The sequence below is a fragment of the Mesocricetus auratus genome, unplaced genomic scaffold, assembly GCF_017639785.1.
Source record: "Mesocricetus auratus isolate SY011 unplaced genomic scaffold, BCM_Maur_2.0 Super-Scaffold_100691, whole genome shotgun sequence".
NCBI classification, from domain to species: domain Eukaryota; kingdom Metazoa; phylum Chordata; class Mammalia; order Rodentia; family Cricetidae; genus Mesocricetus; species Mesocricetus auratus.
In genome coordinates, this window is record NW_024429267.1 from 48,894,926 (window position 1) to 48,921,342 (window position 26,417).

Below are 26,417 nucleotides of genomic sequence, written 5' to 3' on the forward strand. Positions count from 1 at the left end.
ATCTGGGAATCCCAGAGGATGCCCTTCCGACTCCAGTCTTCACCCATGACAGTACCCATGAGTCATTACCTGAAGCAAAAGGAGAAGCCAGATGCAGACCCTGACACTGCTCTAAGAAGCCCAAGCACCACTTGGAGGCACATTCAAGCAAATCTGACCTGAGGCAGGAGGCAGGAGATTGACTCTGACCGTTGTAGCTCAACTCTTCCATCGATACTAACGTGGGAATTAAAATACATCCTTTGATTATCTATTAGACTCCACTGAATGTCAAGTACGTTCGATGCTTAACCTTCATGGAAACTCTCACAATCCATGGGCCATGGACCAAAGAAGCACTTTGTAAAGTGTGTTCCCCAGACCAGCATCAGGTTAGCACTGCCTTTAGACTAGTTATAGATGCACACCTTCTGGCTTCCCCACAGACCATCTGAATAAGACAGTGGGGACAGAACCCAGCAAACAGCTCGAATGTTAGTCCCACAGATGGGTGGGGGATGCATAAAGGTATCTACCAGTCACTGTTTTAGTGAGTCCCATGGGATTATTATTGTTAGTAGTAGTAGTAGTAGTGTGTGTATGTGTGTGTGCATGACTGTGTGTGTATGTGTTAGGGGATGAGTATGTATGTGTGCTTATGTGAATGTATGTGTATGTGTGTGCACATATGTGTATGTAGTGTATGTATGTCTGCATGTGTGTGTATGTGTGTGTGCATATGTTTATGTAGTGTACGTATGTCTGCGTGTGTGTGTGTGTGCGTGTGTGTATGTGTGTATGTGTGAATGTGAATGTGTGTGTCACAATGCGCATGTGGAGGTCAGAAGACCAGCCTTGGGAGTTAGTTCTCTCCTTCTATCACAGCTCTGGGCTTGAACTCGGGTCAGAAAGCTTGCTTTTACTTGCTGAGCCACCCCACTGTCCCTGCTTTTTTTCTTTTTTACGTAGAAAAATGACCACTTTAAAATCATCTTCCATTCATATAATTTTTTTTACCTCATTTCCAAGTCTTCATTCTCTTGGGGTACAAATCTGTACAAGGCAACGTAGGTGTTCATCTGTAATGGGTCTTTGGAAAGAGGTGCCTGCCAGAGAAGATAAATAAGACACAGTGAAATTGAGAGAGGAAGGAAAAACATGGACAGGGAGACACGACTGCCATGAGTGTCCATGTGCGGCTCGCAGGAGTCAAAACCGACGGCCGTTACTAAGGCTTCCCTCACAACCTGAGCTTACTGTTTATTTACTGATTGATTGGTTGAGACAGGGTCTCTCCACATAACCCTGGCTGTCTTGGAACTCATTATGTAGACCAGGCTGGCATTGAACTCACAGAGATCTGCCTGCCTCTGCCTCGCTAGTGCTGGGATTAAAGACGTGCGCCACCACAGCCAGCTCCTTAGCTTACTTTGAATTTTGGAGTTATACTCCTCTATAAACTATTTGAAATGCTTGGAATGTGTCAGAAAGAATCATTTTCTTCAGGTGATTTTTTTCTTTGAAAAAATGACATTTCATGAAAAATGTCAGAAATGGGAATATTTTCTTCCTATTTGTGTGTGTGTGTGTGTGTGTGTGTGTGTGTGTGTGTGTGTTTGCAGGCTTATGTTAGGACTCATCCTAATCACTTTTCTACCCCATTTATTGAGGCAGGGTCTCTCAATAAAACCCAGGGCTTGCAGATGTAGCTAGTTTCTTTCGTCAGCTTTCTCTGCAGATTCCCTGTTTTTATTTTCTGAGGGTGGAATTCCAAGTGAGCCTCCATGCCCGCCTGGCTTTTATGTGGGCCATAGGGATCTGAGCTCTGGTCCTCAGGACTGTGTGGTAAGAACTTAAATTACCAGAACCACCTCCTCTGCCACAAGTGAGAACATTTTCTCTGAACAAAAGAGAGGCATATGAACAGGAATAAAAAAATTTCCCTCCCAAAATAGACATTTATAAAAAGAGTTATTGGTTAATTTAATTGTATGCACGTGCACCACCATATATGCAATGCCTGTGGAGGCCAGCAGAGGCATCAGATCCTCTGGAGGGGGAGTTACAAATGGCTGGGAGCGACCTCATATGCTTGCTAGGAACTGAACCTGGGTTTTCTGAAAGTGTGATGTGTGGGCAATTTTTATGTCAATTTTGACACAAGGTAGCGTCATTGGAGAAGAAGGAGCCTCAACTGAGAAAATGTCTCTTTAAGATCTAGCTGTAGAACATTTTCTTAATTAGTGATTGATGTGGGAGGACTCCGCCCACTGTGGATGCTGTCCCTGGCCTAGTGGTCCTGGGTTCAGGCTGAGCAAGCCATGAGGAGCGAGCCAGTAAGCAGCACCCCTCCATGGCCTCTGCATCAGCTCCTGCCTCTGGCTCCTCTGAGTTCCTAACCTGACCGTCTTCCATGATGAACAGTGACGTGGAAGTAAGGCCAGCCACACGAACTCTTTCGTCTCCAAGTAGCTTTGGTTACGGTGTTTTATCACAGCAATAGCAACCCTAACTTTGACAGAAATTGGTACCAGGATAGGGAGGTATCGCTGTGACAGACCTGACCCTGTGTTTTTGGGAGGACTGTGGAAGGAATTTCGAACTTCGGGTTGGAAAAGCCATTGAGTGTTCAAGCGTGGCGAGCTGTTCTGTGGGGGCTTGGAAGGTAACAGTGTTGAGAACAGTGCAGAGGATGGGGGCCTGGCTTGTTTCAGAGGGAAGTTTGAGGGAGTCCTTTAATGACTCTACGAGGGCCATTTGCTGTGTTTCTTGTTAGCTGGGGCTGAAGACAGCTGGGATCAGGAAGATACCAGGAGCACTGGCAGAAAACCTTGGTTTTACTGGAACGATCCATGCTGGTCAGCTGGAGCTGAGAAATTTGTGGTGGTTAAGAAGACCCGCATCACTGAGGTAAAGTCTTCTTCTGGGAAGTGTTTCCTCAGAGTCAGAACGTACAAGCTGTGTTCCGGAGGCTGCCGAGGTTGCACCCCGTGCTGGCGTTTGTATAAGACTGGGCAGTATAAGACTCACTCGGGTGGGGCTGGGAAGGGGTCATGGAGAGCAGCTGAGGCACTATGGCAGGGTTTGAGTCCCTGACGAGAGCCCAGCACAGGCTCCCGGTGAAAGTGCAGCCCAGTTGCACAAGAGACCCCAGAACTTTGGAGATGCCTTTTCCACGGGATGGCCGATAGAAGCCAGTGTGCAGCGGGACCGGCCTGAGCCTAGGGGACAAGGTGGGTGTGGGGAGGAGCCAGGGAAGTGGCCCAAGCGCTTAGGAGGAGTTCAGAAGACGCTGAGCGAATCCCAGGTATTGGACACTGAATTACTTACACTGCTGGGGTTTGGTTTTGCTTCATTCAGATTGTGACTGTCTCCTGGTTCTTCCCGCTTGAAGTAAAAAAGTATTTAGCTTAACTTTGATTTTTACAGGATCCCACAGAAGAGAATTTTAACTTTTAAAAGAGATTTTAGTTTTTTAAAGAGACTGAATATATTTTTTTAACTTTTTATATAATCTTTGCGACGATCAGAGACTGGATATTCTAAAGGGAGTAAACTTTTAATGTGTTTGAATTTGTAGACTGTGGGAGGTTTAAAGTTTTTTCATGTTTTTAGTGTGAGATCTTGGGGTTGAATAAGAAAGGGAAGTCTGTGGCTTAATGGTGATGTGTTTGTGTCAAGTTGAAAAGGAGTCACTTATGCTGGCTAGTTTTATGTCAACTTGACACAAGCTAGAGTCATTGGAGGAAAGGAATCTCAATTCAGAAAATGCATACGACCAGGCTGTAGGGTATTATCTTAATTAGTGATTAATGGGGGAGGTCCTGGCCCACTGGGGATGGGGCTACCCCTGGACAAGTGGTTCTGGGTTCTATAAGACAGCAGGCTGAGAAAAGCATGGAGTTTTATCACAGAAATAACAATCCTAACTAGGACAGGCAAGAGGTACTCTCAACCACTGAGCCATCTCACTGGACACCTAACACTGATTTGTTATTGGTTGGTTAAAAGTTGGTATACACTACATCAAAGAGCCCATGGACATTCATATGACAATCAGTTCATCTGTGGTGGGGAAAGCATAGATTTTTGGCAGTGAACTGGTAGCTATGTCACAGTACCACAATCTATTGACTTGCAAATACTGCAAATAAAAGCCGCCAAAATTTTGATAGCTTACAGGCTGTCTGATATTTTATTATTTGTATTAACATAACTGAACTTCACCACAACCCTGTTAGATAGTTTTACTATAGTCCTCAATTTATTATACCGTAAAGGAGTCTTGTAGTGTCATATAAATATAATCTGTTATCACTGACCAAAAAATTGCAATACTATAGAAACATCTATATTTTATAACATACAAGCTAAAATGGTATATTACATATATACAATTACATAATGCTCTTGAGTACATTATACAATAGAATAAATATATTCTATTTATGAATATAAAACATAAGACTTGTACAAAATTGTATGGTAGCGTTTTGAACCCTGAAATTATTTTTCACCCTAATTTACTGGTGTGTGGAGCATGTATGTTCCAGAGTGTACATGTGGCGGTCAGAGGGTAACTGTGGGTTTCAGAGCCTGAACTCAGGTCAGCAGGCTTGGCAGCAAGCCCCTTCACCCACCAAACCATCTCACAGGCCTTCCATTCCACTATGATTTAAGGCTTGTGTACATTGCACATTATTGCTTGAGCCTATTGTAATTATATGCGCATATATGAGTGGGCATATCTAATATCACAACACATGCATGCATAGCATACACAATCACAATATGATTTTGTGATTAACACATTTTAGAGTGTGTCAGCTTATAGTAACATATGACAGAAAATTGTGAATGTCATTAATATTGTGTTTATCCTTTTCATCTTTTATATGCTGTGCTTCTTCTATTCTGTGTTATTTATTATATGATGTCACATCATATGATGTCACATTTTATTATATGACGCCACATAATGCCTCGCTGGCACTTATTGTCAGACATGTTACTTTTTTCAAGTGATTTAAAAAATAATTTGACATGATGCTATGCCTCCCCTCATGGATTTTGTGACCCGCTTGGGTGATGATTGGCAGTTTGACCCAGGAGCTCTCACCTGATCTGTGTTCCGTGGTTTCTACATACCTGGTGGTTCGTGGTCTTTACTTGGTCTCTGAAGTCATTGGTGCCATTCTCTGGATATGTAAACACTGAGGGAGGAAAGAGAACACAGGGGTTTTGTGTGGCTGGTAGCCATGTTTGGAGACATGCGTGATGGGGGCAGTTTTGATTATTTCCTGAACTGGAGCTTATCACTGGCTGCTTCCCATCCCCATCTTTACCTCCCTACCTCATTCTTCTTCTTTTTTTTTTTTTTTTTTTTTTTTATGAGACAGGGTTTCTCTGTTTTGGAGGCTGTCGGTCTAGCCTGGCCTCGAACTCACAGAGATCCGCCTGCCTCTGCCTCCCGAGTGCTGGGATTAAAGGCATGCGTCACCAACGCCCGGCTCCTCATTCTTCTTTCAGAGACGCTTTCCCTGCCTCCTCATTCAGCATCCTTCCAGCCCCGCTTGTCACCCTGGTCTGTGTGTACTCAGTGATACATCCCCACCATCACTGGCCAGGTGTGTGTCTGAATCTCTCCTCTGGGAGCGCCCTTTCAGAGGCAGAGGCATGTTCACTGTGTGGAATCACCTGAGAAGACAACTCCTAGTAACCTTTCTGAAACACCAGGATTTTCACATCCAGTTCTCTGATACTCTTAATGCTATCTTAAAGCATTAGCTTTGAACTTCAGAACATTCCCCTGATTGATTACTTCTAATGTACTGAGGCCACTGGCTGGATCGTCTCTGAACTTAGTTTTGGACTGTGTAATCCTCTCTTTGTGTGCTGGGTTATCAGCTTGAAGGCATCGCCTTTGATAATAAAACCTCTCAAGATGGGCAGTTCTCACTGTCCAGATACACACTTTTCCAGAGTTCTCACTGTCCAGATACACACTTATCCAGAGTTTTCACTGTCCAGCCGCACACAGGTCCAGAGTTCTCACTGTCCAGATGCACACAGCCCCAGAGTTCTCACTGTCCAGCCGCACACAGGCCCAGAATTCTCACCATCCAGATGCATGCTTGTCCAGAGTTCTCGCTGTCCAGATGCACACAGGCCCAGAGTTCTCACTGTCCAGATGCACACTTGTCCAGTGTTCTTTACAGAAACCTAGTGAGCTTTACTTGTCAGATCTGGTCCAATGACCATGGCCAGCTTGTCATTCTCACTGGATAGATCTTCCTTTGAGTAAATTGAGGTAAAGGGTTTATGCAGTAGGCTTGCTCTGAAAATTATTCTAGCATTGTGATGGCTTGACTTTTTAGAATAACATATTTATTCTTCATTCTTCTCCTTTACAATAGAAAGAAGTTATCATCACAGGATGGTAGGTACCATAGGAATCCATATAATTTGGTTAATTGGTGTCCTGACTCTCTACTGTTCATTCATTCAGTTAGTTTTATAAAAATCACACTGTGTGTGTGTGTGTGTGTGTATGTGTGTGTTTGTTGCACACCACAGTGTGCCTTTGGAAATCAGAGGACAATTAGTGAGAATCAGTTCTCTCCTTCTACCATGTAGGGCCTGGGGATTGAACTCTGGTCGTCAGACTTGGAGGCCAGCCCCTTTTACCCACTATACATCTTACCAGCTTCTCAACTGTTAATGACACAGACAGAGAAATTCTATGTTAAAAACATCCAAAACAAGAGCTCCTGCAGAAGTCCTAAGGAGTCTTAACTACCCAGGGCATTCTGTTTATAATTCCAGAGTTTACAGGTGCAGTTTCACTAGCACAAGGGTGCCCAAGATGCCCATGTACTACCAATGCAGCATCACTGAGTTGTGGTAAGTGGTCCCTTTCCAAAGAGCTTGCCTGAAGCATTTGGTTACTTAACTTGGTGTCTGCCTGGTGAAACAGGGCAGAGGCCACCAACACCCTTTCCTAGTATTATGTCGTCTCCTCAAATCCTGGTGTAAATACTTGGTTCTGTAAGTATAAAACTGTATTCTTCCCAAAAGACTAGTAAATCATTGATTGGAAACAAACAAAGAGGGTCTAAAGAAGGGAATCTCATCAGGTGAGTCTACAATGTCCAGTTTGGAAAGATTGTACAGTTTCTAAATTTCATATTTTACGCTTTTATTGAATATCCATCAGGTCTTCTAGTTCAAATATATATTATTCATATGAACTATTGAGAAAATTATTTGAAGTGACCTTAAGCTTTTCTGTAGTCAAAAGCAGCAGGAGTTTTAAAATTTATTTCCCCAAACCTTTCTTCTTCTTCCTAGGATTATTTAATTGTGTGTGTGTGTGTGTGTGTGTGTGTGTGTGTGTACACATGAGTGCAACTGCCTGTGGAGGTAAGAAAAAAGTGTCAGATCCCCTGGATATGGAGTTATAGGTTGTGAGTCACCATGCATGGGTGGTGGTGATCAAATTTGGGTGGGTGCTGGAAACTGAACTCAGGTCCTCTGCAAGAACAGTATGTCCCCCTCCCCAAAGAGTTTCTGAAGCTGATTTGCAGAATGGAGGAGAAAAGTAAGGCAGTTGTCTGTACACTGTGCAACCATGTATATTGTACAATGTGTATATTGCACAACCTGTATATTGTACAATTGGGTATACTGTACAGCTGTTATTTTTGCTGCTTTAAAGTGTTTTTATTGTGTGGAGAAAAGGGCTGTTTTGTTTTCCTTTTTGTGGATCTGTGCCGCCCATGAATGATACTATGCCAGGTTACACTATTAAATTATCTGATATGGGCCCAAATTTGAATTCTTGGTCTAATTACAAAGTAGTTATCCTGCAGTACCTTTAAAACACAGTGCATCACTGGGTTCAGCTCATGAGAATTTTACTACAGACTTTTGCATCTGTACTCAAGAGAGAGCGGCCAGCAATTTTCCCTTCTCCGGCCTTGTTTGGTTTTGAAGTCGGTATTGTAATAACCTCGTAAACCAAGTTAGAGAATGCGCCTGCCCTCCCTCCTTGCTGTGCTTTCGCTTCTCAGGAAGAGTTTATGTAATGTGGGAATTTTCTGTCCCTTAATTGTTTGGTAGAATTTACCTATGAAGTTGTCCAGGCTTGGCAGTTTCTATAAGGGTTAGAAACACTCACAATTTCTAATTCCATCCTTCTGCAGTTGGGCCATAGTTACTCTGGCGATTTTGGTATCAGCTCATTTAGAAAGGGTTTTCAGGCTCTTCTGGGAGAGTTTGGTCACGGCTGTCTTGTCTATTCCATGTGTTATATTCCCCTTTTGGTTATGACATCTTGATTCCCTACTCTCTTCCATCTTAAAATTGTTAGGGTTTATAAATTTTTTCTCTTTAATATCTACTCAGGATTTATTGCCCTGTCCTTGCAAGTTAATTATGTCTGCTTGTATCTTTATGATTACTATCTTCGTGCTGTTTGTTTTTGGATGGGAGTACCATATTTTGTTTTCTGACTTTTTGTTGTCATGTGTGTATACATGTTCACGTGTACACTCGTGTGTGTGTGTGTGTGTGTGTGTGTGTGTGTGTTAAGGAGTCTGGAAGATGACCTCACGTAGAGTTCCTAGTACTTTCTCTTTGATTGGTTGGCTCTTCCTTGCCACTCAATTAATTCAATTTTTGTCACCTTTTGTAGTTTGGAAAATTTGCTCTATTTTGCTATCTGTTGTATTGTTTTAGATCTTTAATGAAGCATATTTTAATAAGATCAAAAGTGAAACATTTTTAAGCTTCCCTCAAACAGTATGAGGATCACTGAATATCCATTGTCTATTTTTCAGATCAGTACTTTAGATATCTTATCAACAATGTTTAAAAGCACCATTGATTTCTTTTTTTAGGTAGCCAATGTATGCTTTCCTAGATTTGACTCTCCATTTGTCACTTTCTTTTTTTCTCTTTTTTATTTCTTATTATATGTGTATATGATGTGTGAGGTGGCGTGCATATGCAGGTCAGAGGACAACTTTTAGGGACCAGTTTTCTTTATCCACAGTGGGATCTGGGGCTTGAGCTAAGGTTGCCAGACTTGGATAGCAAGTGCTTCTATTCACAGATCCACCTGCCTGGCCCCGCCACTCTCTTGGCTTTCCATTTCTTCTTGTGTCAGGGTGTTTGCTGTGTGTGTAGTTTGAAAGAAAATGGCCCCCAAAGGGAGTGGCACTATTAGGAGGTGTGGCCTTCTTCGAGTAGATGTGATCTTGTTGGAGGAAGTGTGTCATTGTAGGGGTGGGCTTTGAGGTCTCTTTTCTCAAAGTTGATTCCGTGTTTCAGTCAGTCAACTTCCTGTTGCCTCTGAGTCCAAGATGTAGGACTCTCAGCTCCAGCACCACATCTGCCTGCACACTGCCATGCTCCCTGACATAATGATAATGGACTGAACCTCTGAAACTGCAAGCAAGTCACCCCAATTAAATGTTTCCCTTCATAAGAGTTGCCATGATCATGGTGTCTCTTCACAGCAATAAAATCCAAAACAAAGACACTGTGGTGGCTTTATTTATGATTCCAGGTTAAAAGTCCTCCCTCCCTCCCTCCCTCTCTTCCTTCCTCCTTTCTTCTTTTTTTCATCCTAAGGACGCCATATCACTGTTGGATTCAGCCGTAATCTGTAGGAAGCTCTTGTGTAACTTTCGTTCCTCTGTCATTGACTGCATTCCAGCCTCATGAGTATGTGGCTGTCTTTGCAGTCCTGTTGTGTCACAGAGATGGCTCTGAGGAATGGTGTCTTCAATCAGTTCTGTAAGTTCTCAGACAGAATGTTCTGAATGTTCTCTTACTCCTATCTCTGTGTATGTCAGCTGGCTGTGTGTTGGAATTGCCCACTCTTTTTCCACAACACATTTACTCTCAGATCCCAGTCTTTGTTGCCCTGGGTATTCACTACGTTTATTGACTCTGTATTTCTAGATGCTATTTTTCTCTTTAGCTGTGTCAAATGCCCTATCCAGCTTGTCAAACACATTTCTACTTTACAATATTCTGGAAGCCCTCTTTTGGAGTTTTGATAGTCTCTTGTTCTTTTGTTAGATTTTTCTAGTTTATATTAAGCATTTTAAACATAAATGACTATATAATTGTTTGATAAGTTTGACATATATGCCTCTGAGGCTCTGACCTTAAATTATCTGACCCTGTTACCTCTCTCTGACAGCAGTACCTTTTCAGGTAGCTCTGAGGTGCAATGGTTAGCACAGAGGACTTCCAGTGGGATAGTAACACATTTTCCCGTTGGGTGAATCTTGATTATTACATTATGTTTGTTGAAAGCTTCTTGTGGGGAATGCTGAGTTCTTGATTTAAATTCCATAGACAGGAGTTACCTTTGCCCCTGTGCATGACTTATGACATGATCTCATTTGACAGTTTAAAACAAAAGCTCCTGTTTGCTTTGCTCATACAGGGAACATGGATTCAGACTGTAAATTCAAGAAAGAAAGCTCCCTCTCTCTCTTCCTCTCTTCCCCACTTCCCCTTCCTCTCTTCCTCCTTCCATTCTCCTATTCTGCCCCATTGTCTCTCCCATTCCCCCTCCATCTCATCTTCTTTCCTCCCCCAGTGGTGACAAGTTAGCATTTGATGTCTAGAAAGGACATATGCTAAAGACAAAAGAAAATATTTTTTTTCAAAGTTTGCTTATTTTTCTTTCTGGGCAAAAGTTTTTTACACAAGCACAAACTGAGGCAACACTGGGCTTTGTGACATCCTTGAGTGGATGTGACTGACTCAGTCCTTTTGGAGGAGAATTTATAAGAATGTGCCTTGCCTACACCCTGCTCCTTTTCCAGGGAAACAATGATCAATACGATCAGAGTGAAATGCAGCCATCGGAGGCTCCTGGGAAAGCTGTCATCTGGCATTTAGAGCAGAAAGAGGCAGCTGCCCATTGCTTCTCAGTTGTCATGTTGCTTTGTCATGAGTGAAAACTTAGCAGTGAAGCTATGGTGAAAGCCAACACCTTCCCCATCTGTATCTGTGGCAGATCCAGGAGAACAGGAGCCAGGACTCAGACCTGCCCAAGACAACTCTAAGACAACTCTTAGCACCAATGACAGCACAAACTGAGCCCCTTTCTAAGGAAGCTGCACAGAGACGTTCTTCAAGAAGTCTGGCGTGGCATTTGATGGGAAGACATAACAGGTATGTGAACTAGGCGTGCCTTTTGGACACGACGAAATGTGCCATTCCTGAACAGCTTGTGACCAGTTCCGCAGAACTTCTGGAATCCATGCTTGTCCTGATCAAGAGGACCCTAAGGAAACTTCAGCGTTTGAGTGTGCTTTGTCCCGTTACCTCCGGGACTGCATGGATGAGCGACTGAGAGCAATTAGGAGTGTGGAGCAAACTGCTGCCCACTTACTCCCCCTGCAGCTGCTAAGGCATTGTGAAGAAAGCTATGCCGATCAAAGAGCTTGTTGGAAGTTTATAGTTTGTTTTCAATGAATCTTTCTCTCTTCCTATGGCTTTTTCTTTTCCTTAATCCTTACTAAAAATTGAGATGAGTTGCTCATGTAGTTTGGGCTGGCCTTGAACTTGTGATCATCGTGTCTCTGCTTCCTGAGCATTTGGGTTTTAGGTGTGTGCTACCATGTTGAGTCTCACAGCTCTCTTTAAATATGGCTGTAAATTGCTTGTTAATATGGAACAGATGGAAAATAGTCAACTTTAGGCTATTGAGTGTGTTTATTCTTCATTCTTTATCTATTTGGAATGTGTTCTCTCTCTCTCTCTCTCTCTCTCTCTGTGTTTTCATGCACGTGTACATTGTGAGTGAGAGAAACTTAATGCTCTAACCCTATTTCTCAAATGCAACAGATCATATACCCATGTCTATTCTGCAGGTAAACTGAAATTCTGCATTTCTAACAGGGTCCCAAATGATATGGGACTTGCTATTCTGTGGGCAGGTAAAGCAGGAATCTCCAGGCTGTGTCTCTGTCTCGAGGAGCTTATGAAGAATTCGCTAGTGGCAATCACACTTTGCAGTGATAATCTCCAAATCCAGCTCTTTGAAATGTATAACTCTGTTAAGAGCAGTTGGTCAGAGAAGACCTCTCTGTCCTTAAGGGAAGTCTTAACTACCAAATGGACGAGTCCAACAGGCTAGCATTGATGGAGTCAGACCTGGAAGGCTGAGACCAAGAGCCCAGTGGTAGACATGTGATGGCTGTTCTGATGAGCTATAGGTAGATTTGCTGATGGGCTAGATGTGGAGGTGTATGAAGAAAGGTTGAGTGGTGTTCCTATTCCCTGAGCAGAGAGGTGTGGGGGAGTCCGGGTGGGTGGGTGAGTGGCTGAAGAGACTGAGGAAAGGCATGTGTGTATGTGTGTTTTTAATTTTATGGTGCCTGTGAGGCTGGAGACTAGGCCAGAGTATGAGGTCCAGAAGGCCTTGTCTAAAGCCTTATTGGATATTGAATAAACAAAATGTAAACAGTTCACACAGAAGAAGGCTGGAAAAACCCTATGTGATTAGAACTGGCCACTGTTGAAGGCACACTGTCTCCAATCCATTCAGCTGTGCACAAAATCTCTGTGCCATTGGGTGAAGAGTTCAGACACTAATGAGGCTCCTAAGGATGGAGTGGTAAGGAGAACCATGTAACAGAGCTTAAGTGAGATGGTCCATGCCATGCAAAGGAGCCCACAAAGTCCTAGTCCATTGTGCACTAGGCACCTCTGAGCTCCTAAGCAAGTTCTCTGCTCTGGCCAGCTTCCCTGTCCTTTCTCTTAACAAACCATCTCTGGTTCCATTGCAACTATGCGTATTTGCTTAGTTCTTTGTTTGTAGACACAAGAATCTGGAACCAATCTTGAAGTGCCCTAGGAACCCTGATATCAGCCAATATAAGTTCCACATTCCAAAGACTGGCCCTCATAGGCCATAGATATCTGGAAAATCCTGGTGCAGGAGATGAAGGCTGGCTTACTGTGTGTGGGTGGCATTACATCGTCTTATTTAAAGATCATGACGGCCTTATGGATTCACAGTTACTGAAAATGCACTTAGAAACTGCTTTTGCTAACAATTGTTGATTCCCCACTTGGGCCCACAAGGTAACTAAAAGCAAGGAGTGAGAGCCTGGACTCACTGACTTCATTTTTTTATCTGTAGCTAGCTTAAGGCTTAGAGTAAGCAATGGTCCTTATCCTTCCTCCTGTGTCATTTTGAACTCCAGGAAGACCAAAACCTCTCAGATGAGGACAATCATCCATGAAGATGAGGCTGTGTCCTTACAAATATCAGATTCACAGCTTAACATCGTACTGGGCCACTGGGCAGAATGAAGCTGAGATAATGGTAGGACAGTGATGGTCAGGATTGCAGCTTGACCAAGACTCCTTAACACAGCATACCTCTTGCCCTTTATTAAAACATTAATTTCATTTATGCCTGGGTACATACACATGAACAGTTCCTTTGGAGAAAAGAAGAGGGTGTTGGATTTCCTGGGGTAGTTACAGGCAGTTGTGAACTACCTGATGTGGGTGCTGGGAATCGAACTCTGGTCCTCTTCAAGAATAGCAAGTGTTCTTAACCACTGAACCATCCCTCTAGCCCACCATGCCTTCTTTGTAAACTGCTTGTTTGTACCCTGGACCCTGTGTCTGTTTCTTGTCCCACCATGGCCACTTCACTCTGCCTTTTGCCATTATGCATCTATCTGGTTGCCTTACTGGGGATGGGTGGCTAAGCCTGGCCCACTGGAACTCCTAGTGATGTCAATATTTTCATTTTAGAGATGGGTAGAAAGCATCTACTCAGTATCTCAGGGTCATATGCTCTCAAAGTTGAGTCCAGAGCAAGGCTTGCCGAGGCCCGGATGTCCAAGGCAGAGACCATCAGGTCCACTGAAGAAGACAGCCAGCAGACAGGTGACCACAGAGATTAGACTCAGCATGAGGGGCTGGCTAGACTTGCCACCTGAATGGGCAAGTTTAATTATGTAACTGGTGGCTTAATCTTTGCAATATTGAACTCTGGTGCTGCTAGTTGAATCCAGCTGGCAGGCGCATGGTTGTACATAGACCTGGACCAGGATGGCGCTGCCTGATTCTGCCTGCTAACTGTGTGTCTGCCAACACATTGCTAAGAGCTCAGCCGGTGGTTGCACCATTTTTCTGTGTGATGGTGAAGAACCCATGAACGGAAGTTTCCGGACAAAACAGTCACGCCTCTGTTAAAGGCTCAACAAGGCTGGTCAACCGACTAATCTCTGTGATTGCGGAGTCAGTTCTTAGAGATGTGGAGTCAAACTGTCTTGGATGGCTTTTAGCCCCCTTAGTAGATATTTATCATTCTCCTGCGTTTGATCTCATATCCTTGGGACTGTGAAGCAAAATCCTATCTAGAGTGTACAAAAAGACCCCCATCTTCCACCAACCGGAAGGTGAAGGATGTCTTCAGATATTGAAGTCAGCTGAGGCTTCCATGCTTTGCTGTAATCTACCTAGCAGATATCCCTACTAGTTTAGTGTGTGTAAATGTGTGCATGTGCATGAGTGTGTATGTGTGTATACAGGTGCCCATAGGCATGAAGGGGGGCATCAGATCCATTGGAGCTGTGGTTTCATGAGCTGCCTGATGTATGCACTGAAATCCAAACTCTGCCACTCTGATAGTGCAATCAGTCCTCTTAACCGCTGGCCCAACTCTCCAGCCCCCATAGAGCTTTTTATCCCCGTGTGTGTGTGTGTGTGTGTGTGTGTGTGTGTAGGTGTAGGTGTAGGTGTTGTGTGCTTGCACATGCACATGCATGTTCTTATATGTGCATGTACAGATGGGTGTGTGGGTTTGAGTGCACATATGCACATATGTGCCAGTGTTTATGGAATCTGGTGTGTCAACCTCTGCTGTCATTCCTCAGGTACCATCCATTTTTTAAAATGTGGATTCTGGACATTGATCTCCGGTCCTTGTGCTTTCAAGGCAAACACTGATTGAGGTATTTCCTACCCCCCCACAGTGGTTTCTGAGTCTTAACAATCTACGAGAATGACTGGGATGTGTCCCTCTCTCTGACTGGCACCACTGGCCGCCTGATCAGGCATGTCAGCTGTGGCACAAAGCCATGTGCAAATGGTCAGGTTTTCAGGTCTAATCCGGGTCAGTGGAGGAAAACCCGATTCACAAAAGGCTGTAAGCAACCCCCAAGCCATTTAACGGCCACGCCTATAGGTCTGAGAACACGCTGGAGTCAGGGTGGAGGCAAGCAGAGCCAGATCTTTGGAATTGCCTGGAATGGACACCTGCCTTTCTTCGAGAACACCAGACTCTTGCCCAGGTCCCACTCCAGAGCTATCAGAGAATGGGAGGGGTGTGAAAGGAGTGGACACAGCCCTTGGGGCTCTGACAGTGTGCTCAGGTCTCAGCAGGGTAGTCCTCACTCACCACTGTTGCTGCGTGTCCTGAGATCAGACCCGTCTCCTGGTCCATCAGCCTCTTCAGGAACCTCCACAAGCTCTGATGCCTTGGAGGAAATGGGAGACAGCACAGAATAAGCCAGTGAACCATGATGTATCATGGGCCAACTGAGTATAGAACTTTAATGCCAGTACTGGAGCTAAAGAGGGATTTGCATAGCACTTTCTAAGTTTCATCTGTTATATATGGTCCCTTACTGACAGACATGTCCACACAAACTCATGCACTTTGGCATGGTTTTTATTTCAATCACATTTAGCACCCTTTCTATGGGGAGTCTTCTGGTAGATGAATTAACATCACCGTTTGAATTTCAAATGAGAATGATGTCCTCCTCAGAAGGTCATCAGGTCATGTCACAAATTCTAGGAGCCTGAGGAGGGCTCACTTGGTGGTTGCTGTGTGAGCATGAGAACTGAGTCTAGATTGCCAGCACTTACATAAAGACCAGGCGTTGGGGATAGGTGCTTATAACCCCAGTGTTGGGTGGGGACACTGGGACAAGCAGACTAGTTGAACTGGTTTCAGGGTTATCGAGAAACTATATGACTAAAAAAAGGTGGCAGGTGAGAGAATGATAGAGGAAAACACCTTAACCTTGACCTCTGGCCTCCACATGCATGCACACACATATGTATACCCCCACATGAACATTAGCATACACTGAAGCACACGGACAATGTTACAAGTAATACCCTAAGTGCCCTGAGACAAAGTGTACTTGAGCCAAACACTTCGATTTTGCTATCAAATCCTTCAGTGCTCACATGAAATAGCCATTATAGTAACCCTAACACAGTTGTTCCGCTCTTGTTCTTAATGAAATAGAAGGAGATACATGTCCTTCTGAAACACTACACAGTGATTTCTTCTCTACTAGTTCAGTCTTTAGAAACAACTGAACCAAAGAGTGGGGAGCCCTTCCTCCTTAGTGTCCCCTACAGTGCTAGCAAACTATCCACGACTATTCACCCTTACCAAGTAGAAGACAAACCTGAACAGTATCAATGTTATGCATAAGCTAGGACAAAAAAAAGGATGGAAGTTATTTTTCATTTTTTAAACTGTCACCTTTCTTCTTGAGAATTTCATTCGTGTAGACAATGAAACATGATTATGATTTTATTTTTCTCTTGGGAGTCAGTAGAGGGACAGAGCTGTCAATGACTTTAAAGATGGCTTTTTAGAAATTGTGTGGCATCAGAAGACTCTCTAGCCCCACATGTCTGATCTAAATTCCTACTCTCTACTGCTGGACACAGGAACCCATACCTGTTGATACTAAGCTTTGAGCTCAACAATTCCTTGAAGTTGGGTAGCCAATGAGTTTGAGGGACCTGCAGTCTGCCCCGCCCCTGCTGGGGATACAGGCACACAAGCTGCACTGGCTTCTACATGGGTTCTTGCAATCTAACTTGGGTCTTCATGCAAGCCCGCTAGTACTTAGCCAACCAAGCCATCTCCTCCGCTTCCCACCCAGACATTTGATGGAACTGAAGATGAGGTCAATTACCGAGGTTCTGGGGGGTGAGTCAGAACCACTGCCTGAGCTGCCCTTCTTCGTTCTCTGGGCCAGGGAAGTGCCAAATCGGAGGGCCTCATACACGGGGTCCACCTTATTGCCACACGCTGAAAAAGAAGAAAAACACCCATCTCAGGGAGCCCAGCTGACCCAAGAAGCAAGATTTCTGCCAAAGAGCCTTGGGGACCTGCCCAGGGGGCTTGTGTGTCCACTCTGTCCTAATGGGCAAGGGCTCACATCAAACACCCTTGCTCACTAGTGGAACTCTACATGTCCAGCCAGAACTGCGGTCCATACCATCCTGCTCGGGTTCTCCCAGGAAACCTGACGTGTCTGACTGGAACTCTGCCCCTGAGGTGTTCCTGAGTGGGTAGTTTTTCTCTTTATTATTCTTGCCCGTTTTTCTCTTTATTATTCTTGCCCTACACCATGGTGTTTTTTTCTTAGGGACCAGTTTGTTTTCCATAGTGAGAAACTCTGATCACCAAGATACTTAGTCTTGAGAGGAAAATTTTGAAGTAGGGACACAAGTGTTCCCAAACAACCAGCCATCATACATTATGTTTCCAATGAAAAGCTGTCTAGATTATCATTTCTTGTTTAAAATCCATCCAACTAAAAAGGCCGAGGTGTGGATGTGTAGAGGCTTGCAGGTACAGAAAAGAAAACAAGCAAAAAGCAACCCAACCAACTGAAACAACAAATAGAAGCCAATTAAAAGATAGCAAGCATGAAAGAAGCTATTCATACCATATCTGTGGAGAGCACTTCATTAAATAGTGTCATTTGCTGAGTTTCTACTCAGCATTGATATGCATGTTACATTACATATGTACTATTACATATTATATATATTGTAGTAGGTATTCACTTCTGATGATGTGACCTCTTAAAAGGAAAGGGGGAGGAGCTCGAGTTTTCTTGGGAGGTGAAGACTGGGTCAGGTGCGTGAAGCAGCGTATTCAGTCTACAGCTCTCCAAGGACTCTGTAACTGGATTTACCATATCCTGTATTGATGAGTATATTTTTCCCCTTTTCATATCTTAAGTCCTTGTTACCCCTTAAATAGATGCATGTGGATTTTTCATTATAATATATACTATGTATAAAATTATGTGTATACTATATAAGTATATAAACAATTGTGAAAAGTGGTGACCACTGACCCTATCTTAGAGCATATGGCAGAGAGTTCAATGGCACTGTTGATAAATGGGGAGCTGACTCGGCACCAGGGCTGCAGGGTACCATGCTCTATGAGGATGACGGAGGGGATGTGTTGCTTTGATGTTGATGGTTGGACAAATGTGTTGTCTTGTTGCTGAATGTTTGCAAAATATGGCGTCTACTTTTGAGACTGCTATTTTAAAACTCCATTAGGGGGAATGATGAAAATGTTTTCTCTCCAGCAAGATAAGTAGAGCTAAAAAGCAAACTACTACCCAGATTGCCGACACTATCCCACTGACTTTGCAGCACTTATAAGGTTACTGTTGTCACTGACATCTCAGTACATCTCTGTCCCAACTTACCAATGGGCATGACTTCTTTAATGCATCCAAACTGTTCATGAATGAGCAAAGGGGAGCTGTAGTAACGCCGAAATCCCTTTGGCTGGAGAGAGAATGAAGAAGAGAGGGGTTAATGTCAGACAGGAGATGGAGGAAACCAAGCAGGAGTCTTAAGAATAAAGCTAGTTGTTGCCTTTCTTTAATGTACTGACATAGCCTGTGAATGCTCTGATTCACCACTGATGGGAAAGCAGAGAGAGGAATAGATGGAGGTGAGCAAGCTAATGTCCCATCTAGAAGGCAAGCTCTTAGCCTTCTGGCCCTGGCCTCTTCTACTGGGCCCTATAACTTCACTACATGCAGAACCCCCAGCCCAGGACACATACATCTCCCAGTTCTCTACCATGGCTTACTGGGGGTGCTTCACATTGTAACAGCCTACACAGGGAAGAACCATCAACTTCCCTCTCTAGCTGCTTCTGTGTGTTTCTGACCTGTGGTCTTTTCCTTTGGCTGGTGGTAACTACCTTTGGAAACACAGAGGGGAACAGATGCGATAGGAAATTAAAAGGAGAGGACATTGCAAGCCAGAGTCACTGTGTGCCCTTTCTAAGAACCTAGATTTGATATACTCCAGGGTTGGAAGGTAACTTGGTGACCTGGTCCCCACAGGCATCCATGAGTCCTCACACATGTTCTTGCAAGTGGTACCCATGCTTGTGTGATCATTGCTAGAGACTGGGGTTAGAGGCAGCCCCCTATCCTGAAGGCAGGTCTTTGGTGGCATTGCATCTGGCATTGTCCCTGCTTGTCACAAACTTCTCCTTACAGGTAGAAAAGTCCTCAGAATTTCTTCCTGGGCTGGGATTAACAGTTTCTGGAGACTGTTGCTAATTCTCTACAGTAGACATTGGTACGATACTTGGTCACTCTGGTTTCAGTGACCTTCAAATGTGTTCTGGGGTACACTTCTGAGATGGTCTGAGCAGAATGTGCAGACTGTGAGATCACCTTTAGCTTGGCCAACGTGACTGTCAGTCACAGGGACACTCAGGCCAGAGGGTTAGCTTCCTTCTTCTCTCCACCCCCACTCCAATAACAGCTAATTAAATACCTGGTAACCTAGTTGTGGCAAAGCACCCTGGTTTGCATGGGCCGATGGGGGCTCTTGTGATGTTAATTTTCACTCTGAAAACCTGAGTTGTCCCAGGCAGAGAGAAATGAAATGCTACAGCTGAGAAGGCCCCACCCGAGAGAAAGCTGGCACTCTTTGAGGATTGGACCCCTTTCCAGTGTAGGGCATCTGTTACAGAGATTGATGTATCTCTTCGTTCCTTCACTGTGCCAGTGAAGCTGAATGGCAGGCCAGCACATCTGAGGATGCTTCAGAACCCCTGAGGAGTTTAGAGGGTGTGGCTTCCCTAGGACAGACTCCTAGGCTCTGGGCAGAGTGTTCCGGGGCTCCGTCTGGCACCAGCCCTTACCAGCTTGCCCATGCACCGCTGGGGTGCCAGGCCGTCTGCACACTTGTGATGGATGCTCATCTTGCAGGCTCCGCAGCGCAGTCCATGCTTAGCGTGTGTTCCTGTCAGGCACACAGCAAACTTTGGTTAGGTCCAGCTTGTCCTTTCCTGTGGTCTGGTCTGAAATCCCTGAAAAGGGGGATACTTCTAGCCAGTTAAGTCTTCTCTGGGATTTCTTTGAGGAAACTTGAAGAATGGAAAATTTGACATCATGTATCCTTTCCCCCACCCTATGTTTCCTGTTTAAGGTATCCACTCTGGTGTCTCCCTCTTTCTGTTCATGACGTTAGCAAATCGGAGCCACCCACGCTTTCTGTGTCGTAATTTAAGTTAGCAAAATCCACGTTCTTTGCTGTTCAAGTAAAACACCCTTCTCTTTTGGTCCTTACCGCGTCATGTTGTTCCTGGCATCTTTCCCGTTCTCACCTGCTCACAATGATGGGGAAGTGTGGCGTGAGTTGAGGAAGCTTGCAATCCCTCATGCTCATAAGATATTTATTAGCCATGAGGCTTTCTTTCAGTCCTCTGGACACATCAGCTCTTTAGTCCCCCAGGGTCCTTGCATGCACTGCTTTATATACCTACAATGCTGTCCTGTCTCTCTTTACTTGGCTAGTGACCCCTTCATGCTTTGACTCTGGCATTTATACCAAGCATTTCCCTTCCTCTGTCCAAATATTTTCTTCTCTTTTCCCCTTCCTTATATCTCTCTCCCATCCCCTCTCTCCCTCTTTTCCGTTGTCCTCTCCTCTCATCCTCTTCCCCCATCCTCTCCCTTGCTTTCATTCTGTTACTCTGATGCTTCATGTTCTCTCTCCTCCAATTCTGCACCATCTCCTTTTATCTTCCCCTTCCTCCTCCTTCACACTGGAGATGAACCCCGGAGTCTTGCCCATGCTAGGTATGCACTCAAGTTGCTGAGCCACAACCCAGCCCTCCTGAAGTTCTTTCTTATAGAACCGTGTGATTATCTTTTATAACACTCATCATAATTAGCAATGCGTATTTACTTAAAAGCTTGCTGTCGTCTTCCTTTCCCCCTGGAGGGTGAACTCAGGGAGCCCAAGGATGATGTGTGCTGGTTTTCTGCTGTAAACCTTGCCCTGTACACAATGCATTAAATAACTAATGAGCAAATTTCTTCATAATCACAGCACATGGTGAAGTAACAGAGGCTGATCTCAGCTACTTCATGGAAGCAGATTCCTCAACATTGTGGGAGCATTCAAAAGCTGAAAGGGGAAGTGGAGTTCTAGCTGCATTGCTTAATTAAAAAAGAAATGGGTCCTCAGGGGATATGGTCTGTCCCAAGGCAATAGAGGTCTCACCTTGTTCCATTCTTTCACAGTATGCCTTAAATACCTCCTCCCATTTTTGCAGTATTGCTTAACATGTATGCAGATGAAGTTGGGTTAATTACATGGTATAACAAAGAAATACAAGTGTCCATAGTTCATCTGGTAAAACTGATGGGTACGTCCCTGAAATGGATGAAGGATCAGAAATCTTTTGGAAGATGTTCCCTGGAAAGTTCTTTTAGGAAGCACCATTTAACAGAGGACCTGTCTCTGAAGACAAAGCTTCTCCCTTCTCTCTCTCTCTCTCTCTCTCTCTCTGTTTCTGCACTCCCCATAAACATACACACACATACACATACCATGAAGGCACACATTACTTGTTTATATACAGTGACAGAAAAGCCCCCTCACAGTTTCTGAGAAAATCCCTCAGGTAGCACATGCTGTTCTTTCCAAGGCTGGCCTTGGGAAGCAATGACTCCATTTCACTTCAGAGCCTGCTGTTTGTGCCTAGGTGGGAAGGTAAGCAGGATCTTCAAAGGGAAATTGCTTCGCTGTGAGCGGGCATCTGAAATGCTGTCATTATAAATGATGGTATATTTTCCTTCATCTATATATCTCCTTTCCCTGGCTCTGGTTTCCCAGCCTGCTTTCATACTGTGCTGCTTGGCATGAATCAGACTCCCAGCAATTACTCAGTGTTAGGTGTTCCCTCTTCCACTGTGCACAGACCAGCTCCGCTGGAGGCTGGGGGGGGAGTGGGGCTTTACTCTCAACTTCAGAGAACAGGGAGGGAGTGGTTTGGATCACGGCAGTGGTCATGGTTTATTCTAGAAAGATTTCGAGAAGGCCTGGTCTGACTTCGTTCTGCTACTCCTGCCGTCCATCACCAGTGCCTGGCTGTATGTTCCCCTTATGTCCAACTAGAGAGAAATACTTAGTTTTGAATTTTAATATGTCCACATTGGCTCTTCAGACTAAAATCTGCCACCATAGATTTCTGTTTCTTTAACTACCTTCATCTTCAAAGGAGAGCCCTCTCTCCACAGGGCTGCTAACAGAACAGGGTCACAATGGGACGTCCTTTGACCTGTGAAAAGGTTATGTCCTAAGCAGATAATCATAAATTGAAAACTGTGTGAGTCAGAAGTGCCCTGGAGGGGGTAAAGGTGAGGCTTAGCTGCTCAAGGGCTTGCCAAGCGTGAGGGACTGAGCTCAACTCCAGAGCCCACATAAAACAAACAAGCTAGGTGTGATGGTGTGTGTCTGTAATTCTGATGGAGGGTTCCATGGTCACCTAGCCTAACCTAGTTGGTGTGTTTCAGGCCAGTGAGCAACCCTGCCTCAAAAAACAAGGTAATTGTGCCTGAGGAGCCATACCTGAGAATGTCCTTGGCCTCCACAGGCATGTGTACCCTTGTGTGTCTGTACACTCACAAGCATGCACAAACACATACATATATGAACTGCACTTAATATTCCTACTCTGCTCCACACCATAGCTCAGAAGAGTGTGATGTTCAGAACCACCTGCTCCCCCTGTCTAGGTTGGAGCTCACTGCTGCCCAGCTTCTTGAGACAATGTTTTACAGTTATACTGGTAATTAGCCTGGGCTATGATCAAAATTTGGGGTACAGATTTTACTGAATGTGTACAGATTTCTCATCATAAAACTAAAGCCAGGAACTTAAGCATATAAAAGGATTTCACAGGACCTGGTGAGATAGCTCAGTGTATAAAGGTACTTGCCATCTAGCATGACAACATGAGTTTGGACTGGCAGAAGGAGACAGCTGACTCCTGCAATTGTTGTCTGACCTTTACATACAAGCAGGGGGTACACACACCCCTGACACACCAAATAACCAACCAGACAAATAAATTAAGGTTATTTTTTTTAAAGAAAGGAGTGTGTCAGTTTAAATAGTTAGAAACAAAGATGTTACTGGTTTTCAGGTAAATAGTATCACATTGGTACAATGCACTTAACCATGTCAAAGAAACTAAAAATCATCAATAAGAAGAATAGAAGTGAGTCTAATACTTACTTGGAAGAAAGGAAGCTAATAAACACATGGCAAGCAGTTTAATAAAAGACACGGATGCAGGATTTCCACAATGGTAGTTTGGAAACCAGAAGACCACAGAACCTCAAAAAGAGTCAAATCCTAAAGTTCTGGCAGAAAATTATTCCCAACTAAATGACCAAACATAAGTGATAGCAGGACAGATATTTTCTAAAATGTAGATCTTTCTTTAAAATACTTCCTTTGCATGTGCTCATCCTTAAAAATTGACTACTGTAGAATGTGCCCTAGAAAGATGATAGAGTAAGTTAAGAAATTAAAAACCATTAGGTGTAATGTAGAAGAGACATGGGGTGGAAGTTGGGGCTCCCATACAGCTCTGTGGTAGCCCAGGCTGCAGCTGCAAGATGATGTAAGAGGGTAGGATGAAGAATGAAACAAAGGAAATAGAAGTTTAATGATTTTGATTTTATAACAGACATAGCATTTGAAAGATCTGTGGGAGATTTATAAATTACAGAGATGGGAAAAGTGAAGGGAGTAGAAAGGGCATTCTTTAATTTGAGGGGAAATGAAATGTGTTTAAGAAAGAAATGCAATCATAGTGAAACATTTGAATTAGAAAATATCAGTGATTAGTCATGGTGCCTAAACTGACCTTCAGACTTACACAAAATTGTGATTTAACTGTTGTTTGGAAAGGGCAGAACGAGGGAGACCAAGGCAAGTGTGTCTGGTGGCCCGAGAGATGAATCCTTTTCTACAGCAGAGAGTCACTGGACGATTAATCAGTACAAACAGCAGAAACATGTCCCTGAGAACTATGGATGCAGAGGTCACCAAAATGAAGACATGATGGAGGGCGCCTTCCGGAATCTGGGAGGAGCTGGTTTCCACTGTGGCTCTTTTCAGACCATCTCTCTTGAACTATTCTCTTGTACTAAAATGAAGACGTGATGGAGGGCGCCTTTCAGAGTCTGGGATGAGCTGGTTTCCACTCTGGCTCTTTTCAGACCATCTCTCTTGAACTATTCTCTTGTACTAAAATGAAGACGTGATGGAGGGCGCCTTTCAGAGTCTGGGATGAGCTGGTTTCCACTCTGGCTCTTTTCAGACCATCTCTCTTGAACTATTCTCTTGTACTAATCATGACAAAAGGCAGATAGAGGAAGGGCCGGATGACTCAGAGGGCAAAGGGGCTTGCAGCTCAGCCTGATGACGACTCAATACCCAAGACCTATATAGTAGAAGCAGAGAACCAATTCCTGCAAAGTGGTTCTCTGATCTCCACATGAACGTACACACACATGAACGTACACACACATGAACGTGTACACACACACACACACACACACACACACACACCTGTTTAAAAAAAATGAAAGATGGAGTGTCTGGAAGCAAGACCAAGGTACCTGAAAGTGACTAATGCTGTCTGTCACTTTATCACTTAATTCATCAGTTATTCCTTGGACTTTTGAAATTCTAGCATGAACAAAGACAGTTTTAGGAGTCACAAGTGGTAATTATTATTATTTTTTTCATAAATGAAATTTTTTGTTAAAATTTATTCCAAAATATTCCATTAAAATTATCTCAAGAAAATCTAAATTTGGCTGTGAGATTTTCATGCCATCCTCAATTTAGCTATGAATTTGATTTTTTTCTTTGCTACTTATGTTCTTTTTTTCCTCTCTTCTCTTTTTTTAATTTGAATTAGAAACAATCTTGTTTTGCATGTCAATCATAGTTCCCTCTCCCTCCCCTTCTCCCTTGTTCCCCACCAACCCCCCTATCCCATCCCCTTTCTGCTCCCCAGGGAGGGTCAGGCCTCCCATGTGGTTGAGGCCAGTACAATGCTGGTTAGGGGCTACTTACTGGGCTGTTTCATGGACCTGGTGTTACTTAACACTGAGGGTTACTGAACTGTCCATTAAGAACTAAATGCGGAAGTCTAGAGTGTAAAGAAGTCTACACATAGATGTTGGGAGGAAACTCTTCAATGCTTTTCCCTCAGGGCTGGGCAGATGACCCAGGGCCTAAAGTGCTCCCCTGTAAGAGTGGGGACTGCGTGGGGATCCTCAGAACCCACTTAAACCCCATCTGCCTTTTTTCCCCCATAGCACACACCTGAAATCCCTTCATTCCTATGGGGACATGGGAGACAGAGATGGGACCCCTGCAAGCTGGTGGGTCACGTGCTCCAGAGCACACAGTGACCAACAGCAAGAGACCCTGTCCCAAACAAGGTGAAAGATGTGGACCAACATCTAAGGCTGCTGGTCCTCTGCCACATGTGCTCCAACTCAAAAACACCCCCTTGTCTCGTAGGATAAAAACTATATGCAGAGATTGATTCTTTTCTCCATGCTGGTAGCTACATCTACTGGGTTAGAATGACATGCTATTAATGAAAACTACTAGATATGTATTTTAAACAGTTGCCCATACTGTTTATTTTTTCTTTTTGTGGTACTGTCAATTAAATTTATGGCTTTGCAAATAATTGACAGGGTTTTCTTTAGCAGTAAGCTATATCCCCAGCTTGTTTCTTTTTTCTTTTGCTTTTTCTCTTTTTGAGACCAAGTCTGGCTATATAGCACAGGCTAGCCCTGAATTAACTATGTGTAATCCTTCTGACCTTTTCTCCTGAGTTTTGAGGGTATAGGTGTGTGCCACCACACTTAGATTGGCTAGATCAATTTTGTAAGGAGGTTGACATTGAGACATTGCTTAACTATTAGGAAAGTTCTATATAACGTCGAAGTTCATGATAAAATAAGGCTTAACAATTGAGATCCCTTAACCAAGGAAATAGTTTGGAGGATGGGGAAAACCACCTGTGAAAGAAAATAAATCTAGTCATACTATAGTATTTGAATTAGCAACAAACAACGGTTAAAAGTTAATTTTATAAATATTTGGGTTGCTTCAAATTTTTTCCATTGTAGAATTATGACTACAGATCATCTGATGAAAATAAATGTAAATCAGATAAGAAAAATGCATTTTAACTTTGATTTGGTAAAACATCTTTTCTTCTGAGACAAGATTCAAACATGCTGTGTAAC

The 26,417-nt window shown here is 43.8% G+C and overlaps 1 protein-coding gene across 2 annotated transcripts in view; it reads right to left on the reverse strand.

Moving 5' to 3' along the window:
• Stac (SH3 and cysteine rich domain) overlaps positions 1-26,417 on the reverse strand; it is a 130,025-nt gene that overhangs the window by 23,784 nt on the left and 79,824 nt on the right. For both annotated transcript variants that reach the window (XM_040740130.1, XM_040740129.1), the window contains exons 3-8: positions 19,982-20,082; positions 18,519-18,600; positions 16,977-17,092; positions 15,431-15,509; positions 5,128-5,192; positions 997-1,085 (exon numbers count right to left, since the gene is read on the reverse strand). In XM_040740130.1, coding sequence (XP_040596064.1) covers positions 997-1,085; positions 5,128-5,192; positions 15,431-15,509; positions 16,977-17,092; positions 18,519-18,600; positions 19,982-20,082 — 532 coding nt within the window. The remainder of the gene's footprint in view (positions 1-996; positions 1,086-5,127; positions 5,193-15,430; positions 15,510-16,976; positions 17,093-18,518; positions 18,601-19,981; positions 20,083-26,417) is intronic.